Genomic DNA, 16,707 nt, shown 5'->3' with positions numbered 1-16,707 from the left:
CAAACATTAACCCCTTCCATACGGTGCCGCACACGTAGGCGTCATGGGAGCGAGTGTATTCGCGAGGCTGCCATATCGGCGTCTTGATTATATTTATTGTGGTCGCCCCTCCATAATGACATTCTTTCTAATTCTTTTGTAATCGCATTTTCTATGGTTATCAAAATTCACGGGTGAAGAGAGAACGATCGATATAAGCGGTGACTATATTTTATGATGCGAGTATTATTACGACACGTCGTACGGCTGGCATTGGTTGCTGCCACCGAGATCTAAGTCCATGACGCCTACGTGTGCGGCACCGTATGGAAGGGGTTAAGCAACTTCCTCACCCTGACTTTTTTTTTTTTTTTTTTTAATCTGCAAATAATAAAACTGCAAAAAACAAGGGATTGCTGTATATTTATTTCAAGTGCAAGCCTGTGAATCTTGCTCATTTGTCATTATCCTCAAATACTTGTACAGTTCCATAGCTTATTGCAGTTCTTGTTTGTCCCTCTCTAGGGTATTGGCTGCATGTTATAGGTGCTAAGAAGCATACAGCTGATACTTTAGGGTCTATATTGAATGCCCCTACAGACCAGAGCCACATACCATTTTGTCTGTGATAGAGGAAATCTCTGTTCATAGAGAAATTGATACTTTATTATTCTCCGTTGTGCTGTCCCCCACCCGTTGTTACTATCATTTACCATTTCTCAGAATATTCATTTCCCTTTTTATTTTTATTTTTTTTTTATTTATTTATTTTTTTTTTTTCTGTGGTGGGGGAAAAGAATACTCCCACCAAGTAGTTCCAATTAGTCATATGAGGTGACAGAAAACAGGACGGGAATTAGTACTCGGCATCCTTCTTTTAGCCCCAAAGGGAACATTCCTATAAAAAGTAAAGACAAGTGGGTCTAGGAGTTTTCCAACCCTTACCCTAAGGTTTGGGTCTTTTAACCCCTTCCATACGGTGCCGCACACGTAGGCGTCATGAGCGAGTGTATTCGCGAGGCTGCCATATCGGCGTCTTGATTATATTTATTGTAGTCGCCCCTCCATAATGACATTCTTTCTAATTCTTTTGTAATCGCATTTTCTATGGTTATCAAAATTCATGGGTGAAGAGAGAACGATCGATATAAGCGGTGACTATATTTTATGATGCGAGTATTATTACGACACGTCGTACGGCTGGCATTGGCTGCTGCCACCGAGATCTAAGTCCATGACGCCTACGTGTGCGGCACCGTATGGAAGGGGTTAATGTGCATGGATGTGGTACAGATAAAAGTAAAAGGGAAGAGATAGGCTATATGTTTGTGAGAAGAAAGATGGATGTGTTGGCACTAAGTGAAGCTTAAGTTGAGAGGGAGGGGTGAGTGTGAGTTTGAGAATATACTTGTAGTTGGGAGGTTCTCAGGAATGAAGAGAGGATGAGGGAGAGAAGGGGTGGCTATACTAGTAAGTGAAGAGATAGGTAAGCATGTAGTGGAGTGGAAGGAGGTATTTTCAAGGTTAATGTGGATGAAGGTGAAAATGGAAAGGGAGATGTGGGTTTTTGTAAGTGTATATGAGCCTGGTAGTGAGAAGAGTGTAGAGGAAAGGGAGGCTTTTTGGATGGATTAAAACAAGTGCATAGAGGGATTAGGGAGAAATGTCAATGTAGTGGTATTGGGAGACCTTAATGCTAGGGTAAGAAATGAACCAATAGACTGAGTGCTTGGGAAGTGTGGAGTTCCAAGGAAAAATTGTAGCGGAGAGTTGATGGTGGAGATGTGTCTAGAAAGAGAGTCGATGATAGCAAATCCAGTGTTTATGAAGAAAGTCAATCATGAGTACACATGGGAGAGGGTGGTAGATAAAGCATTAATGGACTATATTGGTAACCAGAAATAAAGTAGGAAGAGTTAAGGATGTACATATTCTAAGGGGAGTGAGTGGTGGTATATCAGATAATTTTTTGGTGAAAGGTAAGTTGAGAGAGAAAGATAGGTGGAGAAAGAGGAAAAGGACAGAAGGTAGGGAAGTGCTTAGAGTGAACTGCTTAGATAAGAAAGAAAAGGAGGAGTACAAAAAGCTGAGAGAGGAGTGGGAAGGAGTGAAGGAAAGAGTAGAAGTAGGAGTGGAGGAGGAATGGGGATGTTTCAAGGAGGGAATCACAAGGTGTGCAAAGATGGTGTGTGGAACAAGGAGGATGGGAGGAAATAGGAGGAAGGGTAGTGAGTGGTGGGATGAGGAAGCAAAGAAGGTTGTAAAAGAGAAGAAGTGAACTTTCACAGGTTGGTTACGAAATAGGATGAGGGAATTGTATGAGGTACAAAGAAAAGAGAAGTAAAGCATAAGATAAAGGAAGCAAAGAGGAGAGCAAATGTAAAATGGGGTAAGAGTATGACAGAAAATTTTGAAAGTAATAAAATGTTTTGAAAAGAAATTAAGAGAGAAAGAGGAGGTGAATCAAGTACAGAAGAAAAGGTAAAAATTGCAGATTGGGAGATGATAATGGAAGAGAAGGCAGTAAGAGGAAGATGGGCAAAGTATTTTAAGGAGTTGCTAAATGTGGGCAAAAGTAAGGTGATGAGATGTACAAGGGGAGAGAGTGACAATAGGCTGGAAGTGAGCATTAAGGGTGAGAAATTGGAGGAAGTGGATAGTTTCAGATTCTTGGGTGCGAATGTAACAGGAAAGGGAGGAGTGGGGTGGAGGTAGAATGTAGATTGAGAGAAGTGAGTAAATGCCTTGGTGGATTAAAAAGTGTAATGAGAATTAGACATCTGGGAATGGATGCTAAGAGGAGGTTATATGAAGGAGTGATTGTGCCAACAGCAATGTACGGGGCTGAAACATGGAACATGAGAGAGGAGTTTGAATGTTTTTGAGGTGAAATGTCTGAGAAGTGTGATAGGGGTTACTAGGCTAGATAGAGTGAGAAATGAGGAGGTGAGGAGGAGAACGGGGGTGGAAAGGGAGTTGGGAGTTAGGGTTGATGAAAGACTATTAGGATGGTTTGGACACATGGAAAGAATGAGTGAAAAAAGATTAGTAAAAGAAGTGTGGAAGGAGTGAATATGAGGGGGCGTCCTAGGATGAGATGGATGGATGGGGTGAAAGGGGCTTTACAAAAGAGGAATGTCTGTAGAGGAAGGACGTGAGAGGGCAGAAGATAGGGGTGAATGGAGAATGGTTGTGTATAGATGAGGCTGTCATGCATGAGGGGGAGTGGGTGGGGAAGTATGTATGAGAAAAAATTTGCCGCAGCCTGAAGGGATTTCTCCCCGTCTTCTCCTTTTCTGCATGAGGGGACGGAGAGGGGGGTTGCCGAATTTATGAAGCGGCCTTGCTGTGGATGTGCTGTGTCTTGCGACACTGCTTCTGACCCAGGGCAGTGGACAGGATGCAGGGATGACCCATCATCCAGGAGGTGCCAAGATAGGAGGGAGGGTGGTGGGGAGTGGAATATATGGGAAATGAAATGGGTGGGAGTCATTTCCATGCCTTTTTCTATTTGGCTACCCCCCGTGTAAGGGGGAAAAAGCCTTTGATATATGTATGTATGCTACATATGAATGAGTATAGGGAGGTAAAGGTAGTTAGAAGCACTAAGAAAATGACTGATGAGTAAGGAAAATGAAGAAATAAGGAAAGATGAAATGAAGGCAATTGTTAAGATAGGAGCAGGCAAAGCACCTGGGTTGGATGGATGTCATGCAGAATGTCTGAAAAAAGGAGGTACAGTGATGGTGGACTGGCTGGTGAGGTTATTTAATGTTTGTTTAAGAGAGGGTAGAGTGCTGGAGGACTGCCTGTATAGTTCCACTCTACAGGGGAAAAGGGGACAAGTGTGTATAGTAGTTTCAGAGGGATCAGCTTGTTAGTGTAGTTGGGAAGGCTTATGGGAGGGTCTTGATTGAGAGGAACAGAGGAAGTAATTGGTGAGGAACAGTGTGTATTTAGGACAGGTAGGTGCTGCATACATCAGATTTTTGTGGTGAGACAGATATATGAGAAAGCTATAGGAAAAGGTAAGGATGTTTTTTGGGCTTTTATGGATCTGGAAAAGGCTTATGACAGGGTAGACAAGAAGGCACTGTGAGGAATTGCAGATACGGGATAATAGGAAAGCTGTGTAGAGCAGTCAAGATTTTTTTTACTAGAGTAATAGATTGTGTGTTAAGATTAAAAATGGGTATAGTGAGTAATTTGAGATAAAGGTGGGACTTCATCAGGAATGTGTTATGTCACCTTGGCTGTTCAATTTATACATGGATGGGGTGGTGCGAGAGGTAAATGCAAGGGTTGGGGACAGGGATTGGAAATGGTTAAAGAAAATGGAGAAAAGTGTGAGATATGCCACTTTTTGTTTGTTGACAACACTGCACGTGTAGCAGGATCAGAGGAGGGATCGAGGAAGTTAGTGACTGATTTTGTTAAGGTGTGCAAAAGAAGGAAGTTCAAGATAAATGTGGGTAAAAGTAAGGTAATGAGATGTACAAGGGGAGAAAGTGGCAGCATGCTGGAAGTGAGTATTAAGGGAGAGAGACTAGAGGAAGTGAATAGTTTTAGATACTTGGGTGAGAATGTGGTGGGAAAGGGAGGAGTGGGGGTGGAGGTAGAATGTAGATTGAGAGAAGTGAGTAAATGCCTTGAGGTATTAAGAAGTGTAATGAAAAATAGACATTTGGGAGTGGCTGCTAAGAGGAGATTGTATGAGGGAGTGATTGTGCTGACAGAACTTTCTGGGGCAGAAACATGGAACATAAGCGAAGGAGTTTGAATGTGTTTGAGATAATGTGCTTGAGAAGTATGATAGGGTGAGAAATGAGGTTAGGAGGAGAATGGGGGTAGAAAGGGAGTTGGGAGATAGGGTTGGTGAAAGAGTATTAGGATGGTTTGGACACATGGAAAGAATGAGTGAAGAAAGATAAGTGAAAGAGGTGTGGAAGCAGGGGGAGTGAACATGAGGGGCCAGCCAAGGATGAGATGGATGGATGGGGTTAAAAGGGTATTGGGAAAGAGGGGAATGTCTGTTGAGGAAGGAAGGGAGAAGACAAGATAAGGGTGTGTGGAGAATGGTTGTTTATGGATGATGCCATGATGCATGGAAAGGTGTGGCCAGGGGATGGGGAGTTGAGGGAGTGTGAATGTTATATTGACGTAGGCTGAAGGGATTTCTCCCCATTTTCTCTTTTGCTGCATGAGGGGACAGAAGGGGGTCGCTGATTGAATGAAGTGACCTTTCTGTGGATGTGCTTTGTTTTGCTGCATTGCTTCTGACCCAGGGCAGTGAACAAGATGTAGGCATGACTTCTTGTCTGGGAGGAGCCAAGAAGAGAGGGAGGGAGGTGTGGTGAGTGGGAATGGAGTATGTGAGGAGGAAGTGGGTGGGCGTGGATATATGCCTTTGGCTACCTCCCTTGTAAGGGTTAGGAAGCCCTTAGTATATGTATGTATATATATATATATATTGTGTGTGTATGTGTATAAATGATACATATACATATATGGTGGTCCCACAATATGTACAGCAAAGCCAACCATTTTCAAAACTTGTCAGCCCCCTCATTTTCCCCATTATGGTGTAATGTTTTAGGAATGTGTGAATGGATAGTTATGTGATGAATTTTATTTAATTTTGTCTAGGAATGCATATGTTTTCAGAGACTCCACCCTCCCTGGAGGAGAGTGTAAGAGAGCTGAATGCAGAATTGCAGCAGGAAAACAAGAACCTGGATGCTCAGAATTTGTCTCTGCATGAAAAGCACCACCTAATGAGTCTGAAGGTGAGATTTCGTTATTCCTAACAAGTCTGTACTCTTTGTTTATGTTCATATCCAAATAACTATGTCTCATGATACTTTTCATTCATCCTAGACATTTTCTTGCTTTTTTCACTATGATCTCTTTACTCTCTACCCCTACTCCTTCATTCCTTGCTACATGTGACTTTAAATACTTCACATCCTTATGCCTCTTTCCATTAACCACTTCAGTATGACTCCAATTCTTGCGCACAGCATCGGCTGCCATATGTAATTTGCATCACACTACTCTCATTATAAAATATAAATTCACTACTGTATTACTTGTTCTCTCTTACTCTGAGTAATAATAAACATAAAAAACATGATCAAACTAGTTCACAGAATCCAGGGGTAACTCATGTACAACTACAAAAAAGAATATTATATATATATATATATATAATCAAGACACTGACACTGGCATCCTCATGTACCTGCTTGCTCCTCATGATGCCTACGCAGGTGTCATCGTACCAAAGTGGTTAATACTTACCTCCAACTCACAGCTACCCTCTCCCTTTGTTAATCTCATTACTGTACTTTATCCACATTTAATTTCAGCTTTCATCTCCACATACACACAGACATAAAGAAGTGGATTAATATGTGCCAAAACAAAAACAGGAAAAGGTGTATATTAAGTGCTGGTTTAACATATGGTGCAGTGAAGCAAAAGAAGAGATAAAGCTTGGAAAAGATGGGAAAAAGAAAAAAAATGAAAATGAGTATGTAAAATATGCAGGGAGGAAAAAAGAAACTGAAAAAGACAATAGAAAAATGTAAGGATCAGCCAAAACTACTTTATAGATAAGTGAATGGTAAACTAAAAAACAAACAGAAAATAGTGAAACTATGCCAAGGAGATATGGAATGCAGAGAAGATACAGAAATGGCTGGAGTCATGAGCAAACACTTCAAGTCTGTTTTCACAAGAGAAAATATATAGCATTGGGAAGAAGGGCGAGAAGTGAAATCCCCCCAATGAGGGAAATAATAACACAAAAAGAACTAATGGACTAAATAACAAACCTTGATGTCAGGAAATCGCACACCTCGGATGGAATTGCAAACTGGGACCTAAAAGAATGTGAAAAAGAACTAATAGACATGCATGTATACCAAAGGCTTTTTCACCATTATAAGGGAGGTAGCCAAAAAACAAAGGCATAAAAACCACTCCCATCCATTCCATCCCTAACATACTCCACTCCCCTCCACCCTCCTCCCTCCCTCTTATATTGGCACCTCCTGGATGACAGGGTCATCCCTGCATCTTGCCCACTGCCCCGGGTCAGAAGCAGTGTCACAAGACACAGCACATCTACAGCAAGGCTGCTTCATTAAATCGGCGACCCCCTCTCTCTATCCCCTTTTGTCTACCCTGTCATAAGCCTTTTCCAGATCCATAAAAGCCCAAAAAACATCCTTACCTTTTCCTATAGCTTTCTCCTATATCTATCTTGCTGCAAAAATCTGATCTACACAACCCCTACCTGTCCTAAACCCACACTGTTCCTCACCAATTACTTCCTCTGTTTCTCTCATAATGCTCTCAATCAAGACCCTCCCATAAGCCTTCCCAATTACACTTAACTGAAACTACTACTTTCACACTTGTCCTCATTTCCCTTGTAAAGTGGAACTATACAGGCACTCCATCAGTCCTCTGGCACTCTACCCTCTCTTAACCCCTTCCATACGGTGCCGCACACGTAGGCGTCATGGACTTAGATCTCGGTGGCAGCAGCCAATGCCAGCCGTACGACGTGTCGTAATAATACTCGCATCATAAAATATAGTCACCGCTTATATCGATCGTTCTCTCTTCACCCGTGAATTTTGATAACCATAGAAAATGCGATTACAAAAGAATTAGAAAGAATGTCATTATGGAGGGGCGACTACAATAAATATAATCAAGACGCCGATATGGCAGCCTCGCGAATACACTCGCTCCCCATGACGCCTACGTGTGCGGCACCGTATGGAAGGGGTTAAACATAAAATAACCTCACCAGCCAGTCCACCATCACTGTACCTCCCTTTTTCAGACATTCTGCATGACATCCAACCTTGCTCTCATCATCTTAACCACTTCCAAACGGTGACGCCTACGTAGGCGTCATGAGGAGCAAGTGGGTACGCGATGATGCCGATGTTGGCGTCTTGATTATATTTATTGTAGTCGTACCTACGTAACCTCCATTCTCCCTAAACTGGCTTCATCATATTTTCTATGGTTATCAAAATTCATGGGTGAAAGAGAATGAACAATTGAGCACTGACTTTTATTTTTTATAATGCTATTATTATGACACAACATCGCACGTCAGGCAGCTAATGCTGCCAGACGTGCGATGTGCCCCAGAGTGAAGAGGTTAACAATTGCCTTCATCTCATCTTTCCTTATTTCTCCTTCATTTTCCTCACTCATCATGGTCATTTTCTTAGTGCTTCCCACTGCAACTACCTTTCCCTCCCTATACTCCTTCACATTTAGCAACTCCCTAAAATACTCTGCCCATCTTCCTCCGACTGCCTTCTCTTCCATTATCATCTCTCAATCTGCATCTTTTGCCTTTTCTTCTCTACTTGATTCACCTCTTCCTCTCTTAATTTCTCTCCAAAACATTTTTTTTTATTACTTTCAATGTTTTCTGTCATACTCTTACCCCATTTCACATCTGCTCTCCTCTTTGCCTCCTTTATCTTATGCTTTACTTCTCTTCTCTTTTCATTGTACCTCTCACATGATTTCCTCATCCTATTTTGTAACCAATCTGTGAAAGCTTGCTTCTCTTCAACCTTCTTTGCTTCCTCATCCCACCACTCACTGCCCTTCCTTCTATTTCCTCCTGTCCTCTTTGTTCCACACACCATGTTTGCACACCTTGTAAATCCCCCCTTGAACCATCCCCATTCCTCCTCCATTCCTAGTTCTACTTTTCATTCCCTCCCACTCCTCTCTCAGCTTCTTATACTCCTTTTCTTTCTCATTTAAGCAGTTCATTCTAAGTACCTCCCTACCTTTTGTCCTTTTTCTTTTTCTCCATCTGTCCTGCACTCTCAACTTACCTTCCACTAAAGAAATTATCTGATATTCCACCACTTGCTCCCCTTAGAACATGTACATCCTTAACTCTTCCTACTATACTCCTGGTTACCACTATATAGTCCATTAACGTTGTATCTACCACCCTTCCATCCACTATCATATGTACTTATGATTGACTTTCTGCATAAACACTATTTGCTATCATCAACTCTCTTTCCAGACACATCTCCACCATAAACTCTCCAGTACGATTTTTTCCTGGAACTCCATACTTTCCAACCACTCGGTCTATTGGTTCATTTCTTACCCTAGCATTAAGGTCTCCCAATACCACTACATTGACATTTCTCCCTTATCCCTCTATGCACTCATTTAAATCCATCCAAAAAGCCTCCCTTTCCTCTACAATCTTCTCACTCTCAGGCCCATATGCACTTACAAAAACCCACATCTCCCTTCCTAGTTTCACCTTCATCCACATTAACCTTGAAAAAACCTCCTGCCACTCCACTACACGCTTACCTAAGAGAAATTGGGAAAGAAACTTAAGGACAATTATAGAAGAAACCTGAAAAAGAACAGCTTTCCCCACAGAGTGGTGGATGTATGGAACATATTAGATGAAAGAACAGTGTGCACAAAATCAATACAAGAATTTAAGATCAAACTAGATGTGCACAAAATCAATACAAGAATTTAAGAACAAACTAGATATGGAGAGATACAAAGACAGGACACCATGAGCATAACTCCCCTTCCTGTAAGATACAACTAGGTAAATACACACACACATAAGGTGGTGGATATCTGGAATAAATTGGATGAGGAAATAGTGAGTGCAAAAACTATTCAATATTTTAAGAATAAACTTGATGCTGAAAGATACAAGATGGGTCACTATGAGCATAGCTCTCTTCCTGTAAAATTCAACTAGGTAAATGCACACACACATACACACACATACACACATTGTTAGATTTTCTTAATGGATACTAGGGACCTTGGCCATAACCCCCCTTTTAAAGGAGGGGATGGCCTTTTGGTATATATGTACATATATATATATATATATATATATATATATATATATATATATATATATATATATATATATATATATATATATATATATATTTTGCTGGTAACCACTAAGGAAATCGGAAGAAAACAGTAATTCCCAAGCGCTTTCGTGTAATTCACATCTTCAGGGGAATACACATACACACACACACACACACACATATATATATACATATATTTCTAGTTTTATTCCATATGGTGGTTATTTTTATATTAGCAGTCTCTATATAACAAGTCAAGATGTAGAATTTAGATTTTTCTGCAATTTTCTATGAATTCAAAGGTTGCTGAGCTGGAGGAAAAGACTCAGGCAATGGAAACGGAGAGAGCAGAAATGCAGAATAGGATAGAAGATATGGAGTATGACCTTGAGAAGACAAGACAGCGCTGTGAAAAGGTTGAACTTCACTTAGCTGAGACCTGCCAAAAACTCACTGCAATCCACGAGGAAGGAGCTCCAGTGACCTCTGTTGTCCCCAAGGGCACTAGTAAAGTTGGCCAACATATTCAGTCAAAAAAGGTGAGAGAGATTTGTGTAGAACCTACTAAGTTAGCATTGAGTTGATCAGTCATAAACTGAGTTTTTCTGAATGACAAAACTGGGAAATAAATTATCCAACATTGCCTTTGACCAGAGCAGCATGACGGGGGATGAAGATGAGCCTTTATCATTGAGGAACATTAAATGGGTTGTAACATGTATATATGAAGTGGGTGTGTGCACTGAATTGGCAACCCCCTCTATAAAGGAATGATATGTTTGTGTTCGGGTTGGGTAGCAGAAGAGAGTGACAGAAGTTAAAAGTGTTTTAGCATTACTCTTTGAGTGGAGATTAGTCTCCATTTAAAGAGAAAAAAATTCTGTGTGGCTCAGCTTATGATGTCTACACCCATATTGGGTAAACTGGAACTTTTTGGTTTTTATTTAACAAATATTATCAGCATTTGTGTTACTGAATTTTTGTACTTTTTTAGGTTGAAGAGCTGGGTGCTGAATTGGAGGAAATGCGCGAGCTGTCAGCTAAACGTTTGGATGAGTTGGAGAAGAAGACCAATGAACACAAGGAAGCCCTTAAAGAAGTGGAGCGCCTCAAGATGGATGTATGTATCCAGATATGGAAGATATTTTTGAATAGAATAACATGTTGATACATATATATATACCAATGGCTATTTTCCCCTTACAAGGGAGGTAGCCCCCCCCCCCCCCAAAAAAAAAAAAAAAATAAAAAAAATAAGAGCCATAAAATCCACTCCCACCCATTCCATCCTCACATACTCCACTCCCATTTAACCCCCCCCCCCATATCTTGGCTCCTCCTGGATGGTAGCCAGAATGAAAGTAAAAGTAAAAATATCTCAGTAGAGAATAAATTGTTCAGGTTGGGTTTAACCCCGTCACTACTGAAAAGGTCACATGTAACTATTGAGTGAAATAACCAGGTGGCAATCGGAACATGGATATGTACTGTCTGATAAGGGGTGGTGGTGAGGAGCATACACCAGGTGTTGTGTAGCTGTGGCCAAAATAGTCACCTTTGCCCTATGCACTTGGACTGATGGGGCAAGGAACAGTCTCTGCGAGGAATCAGAGAGAAGTGTGTGACTTGTACTATTATTTAGGAAGGAGTTGAGGAGTGCCTGTATAGTTTCGCTATACAAAGGAAAAGGGGACAAATGTATGTGTAGTACTTTCAGAGGGATCAGTTTGTTGAGTGTAGTTAGGAAGGGTTATGGGAGGGTTTTGATTGAGAATGAAGAGAGGAACAGAGGGAGTAATTGGTGAGGAACAATGTGGTTTTAGGGAAGGTAGGGTTTGCATGGATCTGATATATGTGGTAAAACAGATATGTGAGAAAGCTTTAGAATAAGGTAAGGATGTTTTTTGGGCCTTTATGGATTTGAAAAAGGCTTATGACAAGGTAGACAGGAAGACGCTGGGAGGTTTTGCAGATACATGGGATAAGAGGAAAGCTGTTAAGAACAGTCAGGAGTTACAAGAGTAGTAGAGCCTGTGTTAGAAATGAGAGAGCAGTTGGTATGAGATAAAGATAGGACTGCCAGGGATGTGTCATGTTGCCATTGCTGTTCTAAGTGTGCATGGATGAGGTGGTGCGGTAAGTAAATACAAGGGTAATGGGCTGGGGATTGGAGATAGTTAAAGAAAATAGGGAAAAGTTGGAGATAAGCCAGTTGTTTGGTGATAACACTGCACTTGTAACAGGATCAGAGGAGGGATTAAAGGAGTTTGTGACAAAGTTTGGGAAGGTGTGCTAAAGAAGGAAGTTGAAGGTAAATATGGGTAAAAGTAAGGTGATGAGATGTACAAGGGGAGAGTATGGCAGCAAATTGAATGTGAGTATTAACCCCTTCCATACGGTGCCGCCTACGTAGGCGTCATGAGGAGCATGTGGATTCGCGACGCTGCCATATCGGCGTCTTGATTATATTTATTGTAGTCGCCCCTGTGTTTTTACATTCTTCCAAATGTGCCCTGAATCCCATTCTCTGTGGTTTTCAAAATTCGCGGGTGAAAGAGAGAACGATCGATATAAGCGGTGACTATATTTTATGATGCGAGTATTATTACAACACGTCGTACGGCTGGCATTGGCTGCTGCCCGCGAGATTTAAGTCCCGTACTGAAGTGGTTAAGGGAGAGAGGCTGGAGAAAGTGGACAGCTTTAGATACTTGGGGATATGGCAGGAAAGGGAGGAGAGGAGGTGGAGGTAGAATGTAGATTGAGAGAAGCAAGTAAATGTCTTGGGGGGGGGGGGGGGTTAAAAAGTGTAATGAGAAAGACATTTGGGATTGGATGCTAAGAGGAAGTTGTATGAAGGAGTGATTGTGCCAACAGCACATTATGGGGCAGAAACATGGAAGATAAGAGAGGAAGATTTTGAATGTGTTTGAGATGAAATGTCTGAATAGCATGGTAGGGGTTACTAGGCTGGATAGATTGAGAAGGAGAGCAGTGGTGGAAAAGGAGTTGAAAGATATGGTTGATGAAAGAGTATTGGGATGGTTTGGACACATTGAAAGAATGAATGAAGAAAAATTAGTAAAAGAAGTGTGGAAAGCAGAGGTGGATGGAGTGAACAGGAGGGAACAACCAAGGATGAGATGGAGTAAAGGGGGTGTTGAGAAAGAAGGGAATGTCTGTTGAGGAAGGAAAGGAGAATAGAAAAGATTGGGGTGAGTGGAGAATGATTGTATATGGATGATGGTGTGATGCATGGAAGGGAGTGGGTGGGGGATGGGGGGATAGGAAGTGGTTATATGTGAATAATATTTTGATGCAGCTCAGAGTGATTTCTCCCCGTCTTCACTTTTCATGCATGAGGAAATGGAGAGGTGGTGGTCACTGATTAAATGAAGCGACCTTTCTGTGGATGTGCTGTGTCTTGCTGCATTGCTTCTGACCTAGGGCAGTGGAAGAGATGCAGGGATGACCTATTATCTAGGAGGAACCAGAAATAGAGGGAGGGTGGTGAATGTGAATGGAGTATGTGGGGATGAAATGGAAGTGGATTTATGCCTTTGACTTTGGCTACCTCCCTTGTATGGGGAAAAAAGCCCTTGGTATATGAATGTATGTAGTATAGGAATGGCCCCTTTGGGGCTACAGAGGATGAATAGAGAATGGTTGTATGTGGATGATGCTGTGATGCATGGAAGGAAGGGGTTAGGGAGTGGTTATGTGTGTATGATATTTTGATGCAGTCTGAAGGGATTTCTCCACGTGTTCTTGTTTTCTGCATGAGGGGACGGAGGAAGGGTGTCACCAAAAAATTAAGTGGCCTTGCTGTGGATGTGCTGTGTCTTGCTATATTGCTTCTGACCCAGGGCAATGAGCAAAATGCAGAGATGACCCAGGAACCAAGAAAAGAGGGAGGGAGGGATGGTGAATGGGAGAGGGGTGGGTGGGGATGAAATGGGTGGAAGGGAATTATGTCTTAACCCATTAAACTCCGATGACAAGATGTCTTGTCATTTGGTCAAATAAAACAAAAAATCATAAAACACCAAAATGTTTGATCAAACACCAGAAAAATATGACGTCAGTCCTCGCTTCGCTCGCTCGCGAGGACTGATGTCATATTTTTCTGGTGTTTGATCAAACATTTTGGTGTTTTATGATTTTTTGTTTTATTTGACCAAATGACAAGACATCTTGTCATCGGAGTTTAATGGGTTAACCACTTCAGTACGGGACTTAAATCTCGTGGGCAGCAGCCAATGCCAGCCGTATGACGTGGCGTAATAATACTCGCATCATAAAATATAGTCACCGCTTATATCGATCGTTCTCTCTTTCACCCGCAAATTTTGAAAACCACAGAGAATGGGATTCAGGGCACATTTGGGAGAATGTAAAAACACAGGGGCGACTACAATAAATATAATCAAGACGCCGATATGGCAGCGTCGTGAATCCACTTGCTCCTCATGACGCCTACGTGTGCAGCACCATATGGAAGGGGTTAACTTTGGCTACATCCTTCGTAAGGGGGGGAAAAGCCCTTGGTATATGTATTTACTTAGTTGTATTTTGCGGGAAGGGGAGCTACGCTCGTGGTGTCCTGCCTTGTATCTTGCAGTGTCTAGTTTGCTCTTAAACTCATGAATGGTTTTTGTGCACACTATTTCATTGTCCAATTTGTTCCAAGTGTCCACCACTCTATGTGGAAAACTGTTTTTCTTCAGATCTCTTCTGTAGTTATGTTTTTTATTTTCTTTCCATGTCCTCTTGTGCTTCTCTTGTCCCAGTTTAACAAGTCCTCTCTATTGAGTATTTCTGTGCCCTTCATGATTCTGTAGATGGTCAGTAGGTTGCCTCCCTCTCTTCCCTGCTCCCGTCGGTAACTCCAGTTTAGCCAATCTCTCCTTATATGACAAGTTTGCAAGTGCAGGTGCCATTTTTGTGGCTGCTCTCTGGGTTCTTTCTATTTTCTTCACATTCTTTTTGGTACTGGGTGACCACAATGTTGCCGCATGTTCTAGTGTAGGCCTTGTCAGTGTGACCAATATTTTTTTAATCATTTCTTTGGCCAAATATGTAAATGTCACTTTTATTGATCTTAGCAAGTTGTAGGATTCTCCGACAATTTTGTTTATCTGTTTATCATAGGACAAGCCGTTTGAGACAATTACACCCAAATCTTTTACGGATCTCTCCTTCTTTACCTCCTTGGTTCCTATTTTATATTGTCCTGATATTCTATTTTTGCTTTATCCAAACTCCATTATGCTACACTTGTTAATATTGAAGTCCACTTCCCATTTCTGACTTCAGCTCCATACTTTATTCAGGTCGTCCTGCAGTGATTCGCAATCCTTTTCAGATTTTACTTTCCTTAACAGTTTGGCATTGTCTGCAAAGAAGCTCATGTAACATATCACATCATCATCCATGTCATTCACATAAATAGCAAACATTATTGGAGCCAATACGGATCCTTGCGGTACTCCACTGATCACCTCTTTCTAACCTGAATATTTTTCTCTGATTACTACTCTCATCTTACTACCAATCAGGAAGTCCTCCATCCATTTTAGTAGATTCCCTTGTACCCTCCTATATGTTCCTTTTTCTCTTTTTAATAATTTTTTGTATGATGCATAGCTATCTCCCTTACCAGGGGTAAGAAGCCCTTGGCGCACAGATGATATGTAACCTTTCATTGAAATGCCCGACTTTTTTACTCTAGCTTCGCCAGCTGCCAGAGAGTGTGATAGTTGAAACAACAGAGTACAAGTGCTTGCAGTCTCAATTCTCAGTGCTTTACAATGAGTCAATGCAGCTGAAGACACAGCTTGAAGATGTGCGGCATCAACTCCAGACCAGTAAAAATACACATCTCAGACAGATTGAACAAATGGAGGTAAGATCTGAGGTATCCATTGTTATTTATCTTTTGTGTATTAAATAGTGGATATTGGATCAGGAAATTTTCATGTGTCTGCCCATCATTCACATTTACCTCTCAGACCACCCCATTTATGTCATTGTGGAACAACCATGGTGACACCACGCATTTAGATAATACCAAAAAGCCCTTTTACCATTATAAGAGGGTAGCAAAGTGAGCATACATCCACCATCCACCCATCCCACTACCATCCAAAAGCCCACATGTTGTCCCCCAAATTTTACTTTCTCATGAATGAAGCTTTAGGTAAAGGTAAGATGTTTGTTCCGAAGAATACAAACTCTTCGGTACTCCTTACAACAGGATACCTTCGCGTAGCGCGAATATTTCTACTGCGAAATTAAAATCCTCACTCTGTGGGTCTGGGCAACGCTTATCCTCAGTAAGGGGCCCCATTGGGGTAAGGGGGGGGGGCCCTTGCCCTCCACCACAAGTCTCGCACACTATAACCATTCTCTTCGCAGTAGTGACCGCGTTAACATCTCTCTACTATACATGTTTAGTTTTTATCGGTTTCCCCCTTAATGGGCCGATTCTCAGTCAAACTCCATTATTAGCGCGGCAGCGAACCGTTAATCACTCAACGGTTCTATGTTTACGTTTGGGGCGAAAATCAAGCAACCTGCTTCGATTGTCGCCAGCTCACTCCCAGGACGCTAAGGAGTTCGTCGTCCTTCAATTTCATCGGGGTTTTCCCTACGCCATCCTGTGTCCTGGAATTATTAAGTGCTTCTCCATTTCCTGTATTATTCCCTTAACCGCCACCGGGTATCCTACCCTTCACTGTAAATATGGAATCTGGTTCCAGTATTGTTGTGGTTCAAGATAGGTCGTGTGCCTTCGCCGAAGGGA

The 16,707-nt window shown here is 41.7% G+C and overlaps 1 protein-coding gene across 5 annotated transcripts in view; it reads left to right on the top strand.

The window, feature by feature from the left end:
- Positions 1-16,707, top strand: part of Bre1 (E3 ubiquitin-protein ligase Bre1) — a 136,057-nt gene that overhangs the window by 18,117 nt on the left and 101,233 nt on the right. For 3 of the 5 annotated variants that reach the window (XM_076198037.1, XM_076198038.1, XM_076198035.1), the window contains exons 5-8: positions 5,626-5,765; positions 10,205-10,441; positions 10,897-11,022; positions 15,634-15,807. In XM_076198037.1, the coding sequence (XP_076054152.1) occupies positions 5,626-5,765; positions 10,205-10,441; positions 10,897-11,022; positions 15,634-15,807 (677 nt within the window). The remainder of the gene's footprint in view (positions 1-5,625; positions 5,766-10,204; positions 10,442-10,896; positions 11,023-15,633; positions 15,808-16,707) is intronic. The other 2 variants (XM_076198039.1, XM_076198036.1) reach the window with 1 other exon arrangement.

This window comes from Oratosquilla oratoria, chromosome 14 (assembly GCF_046742065.1).
Source record: "Oratosquilla oratoria isolate Oo_2021 chromosome 14, ASM4674206v1, whole genome shotgun sequence".
Taxonomy (NCBI): domain Eukaryota; kingdom Metazoa; phylum Arthropoda; class Malacostraca; order Stomatopoda; family Squillidae; genus Oratosquilla; species Oratosquilla oratoria.
This window is presented reverse-complemented; position numbering and strand designations above follow the sequence as displayed.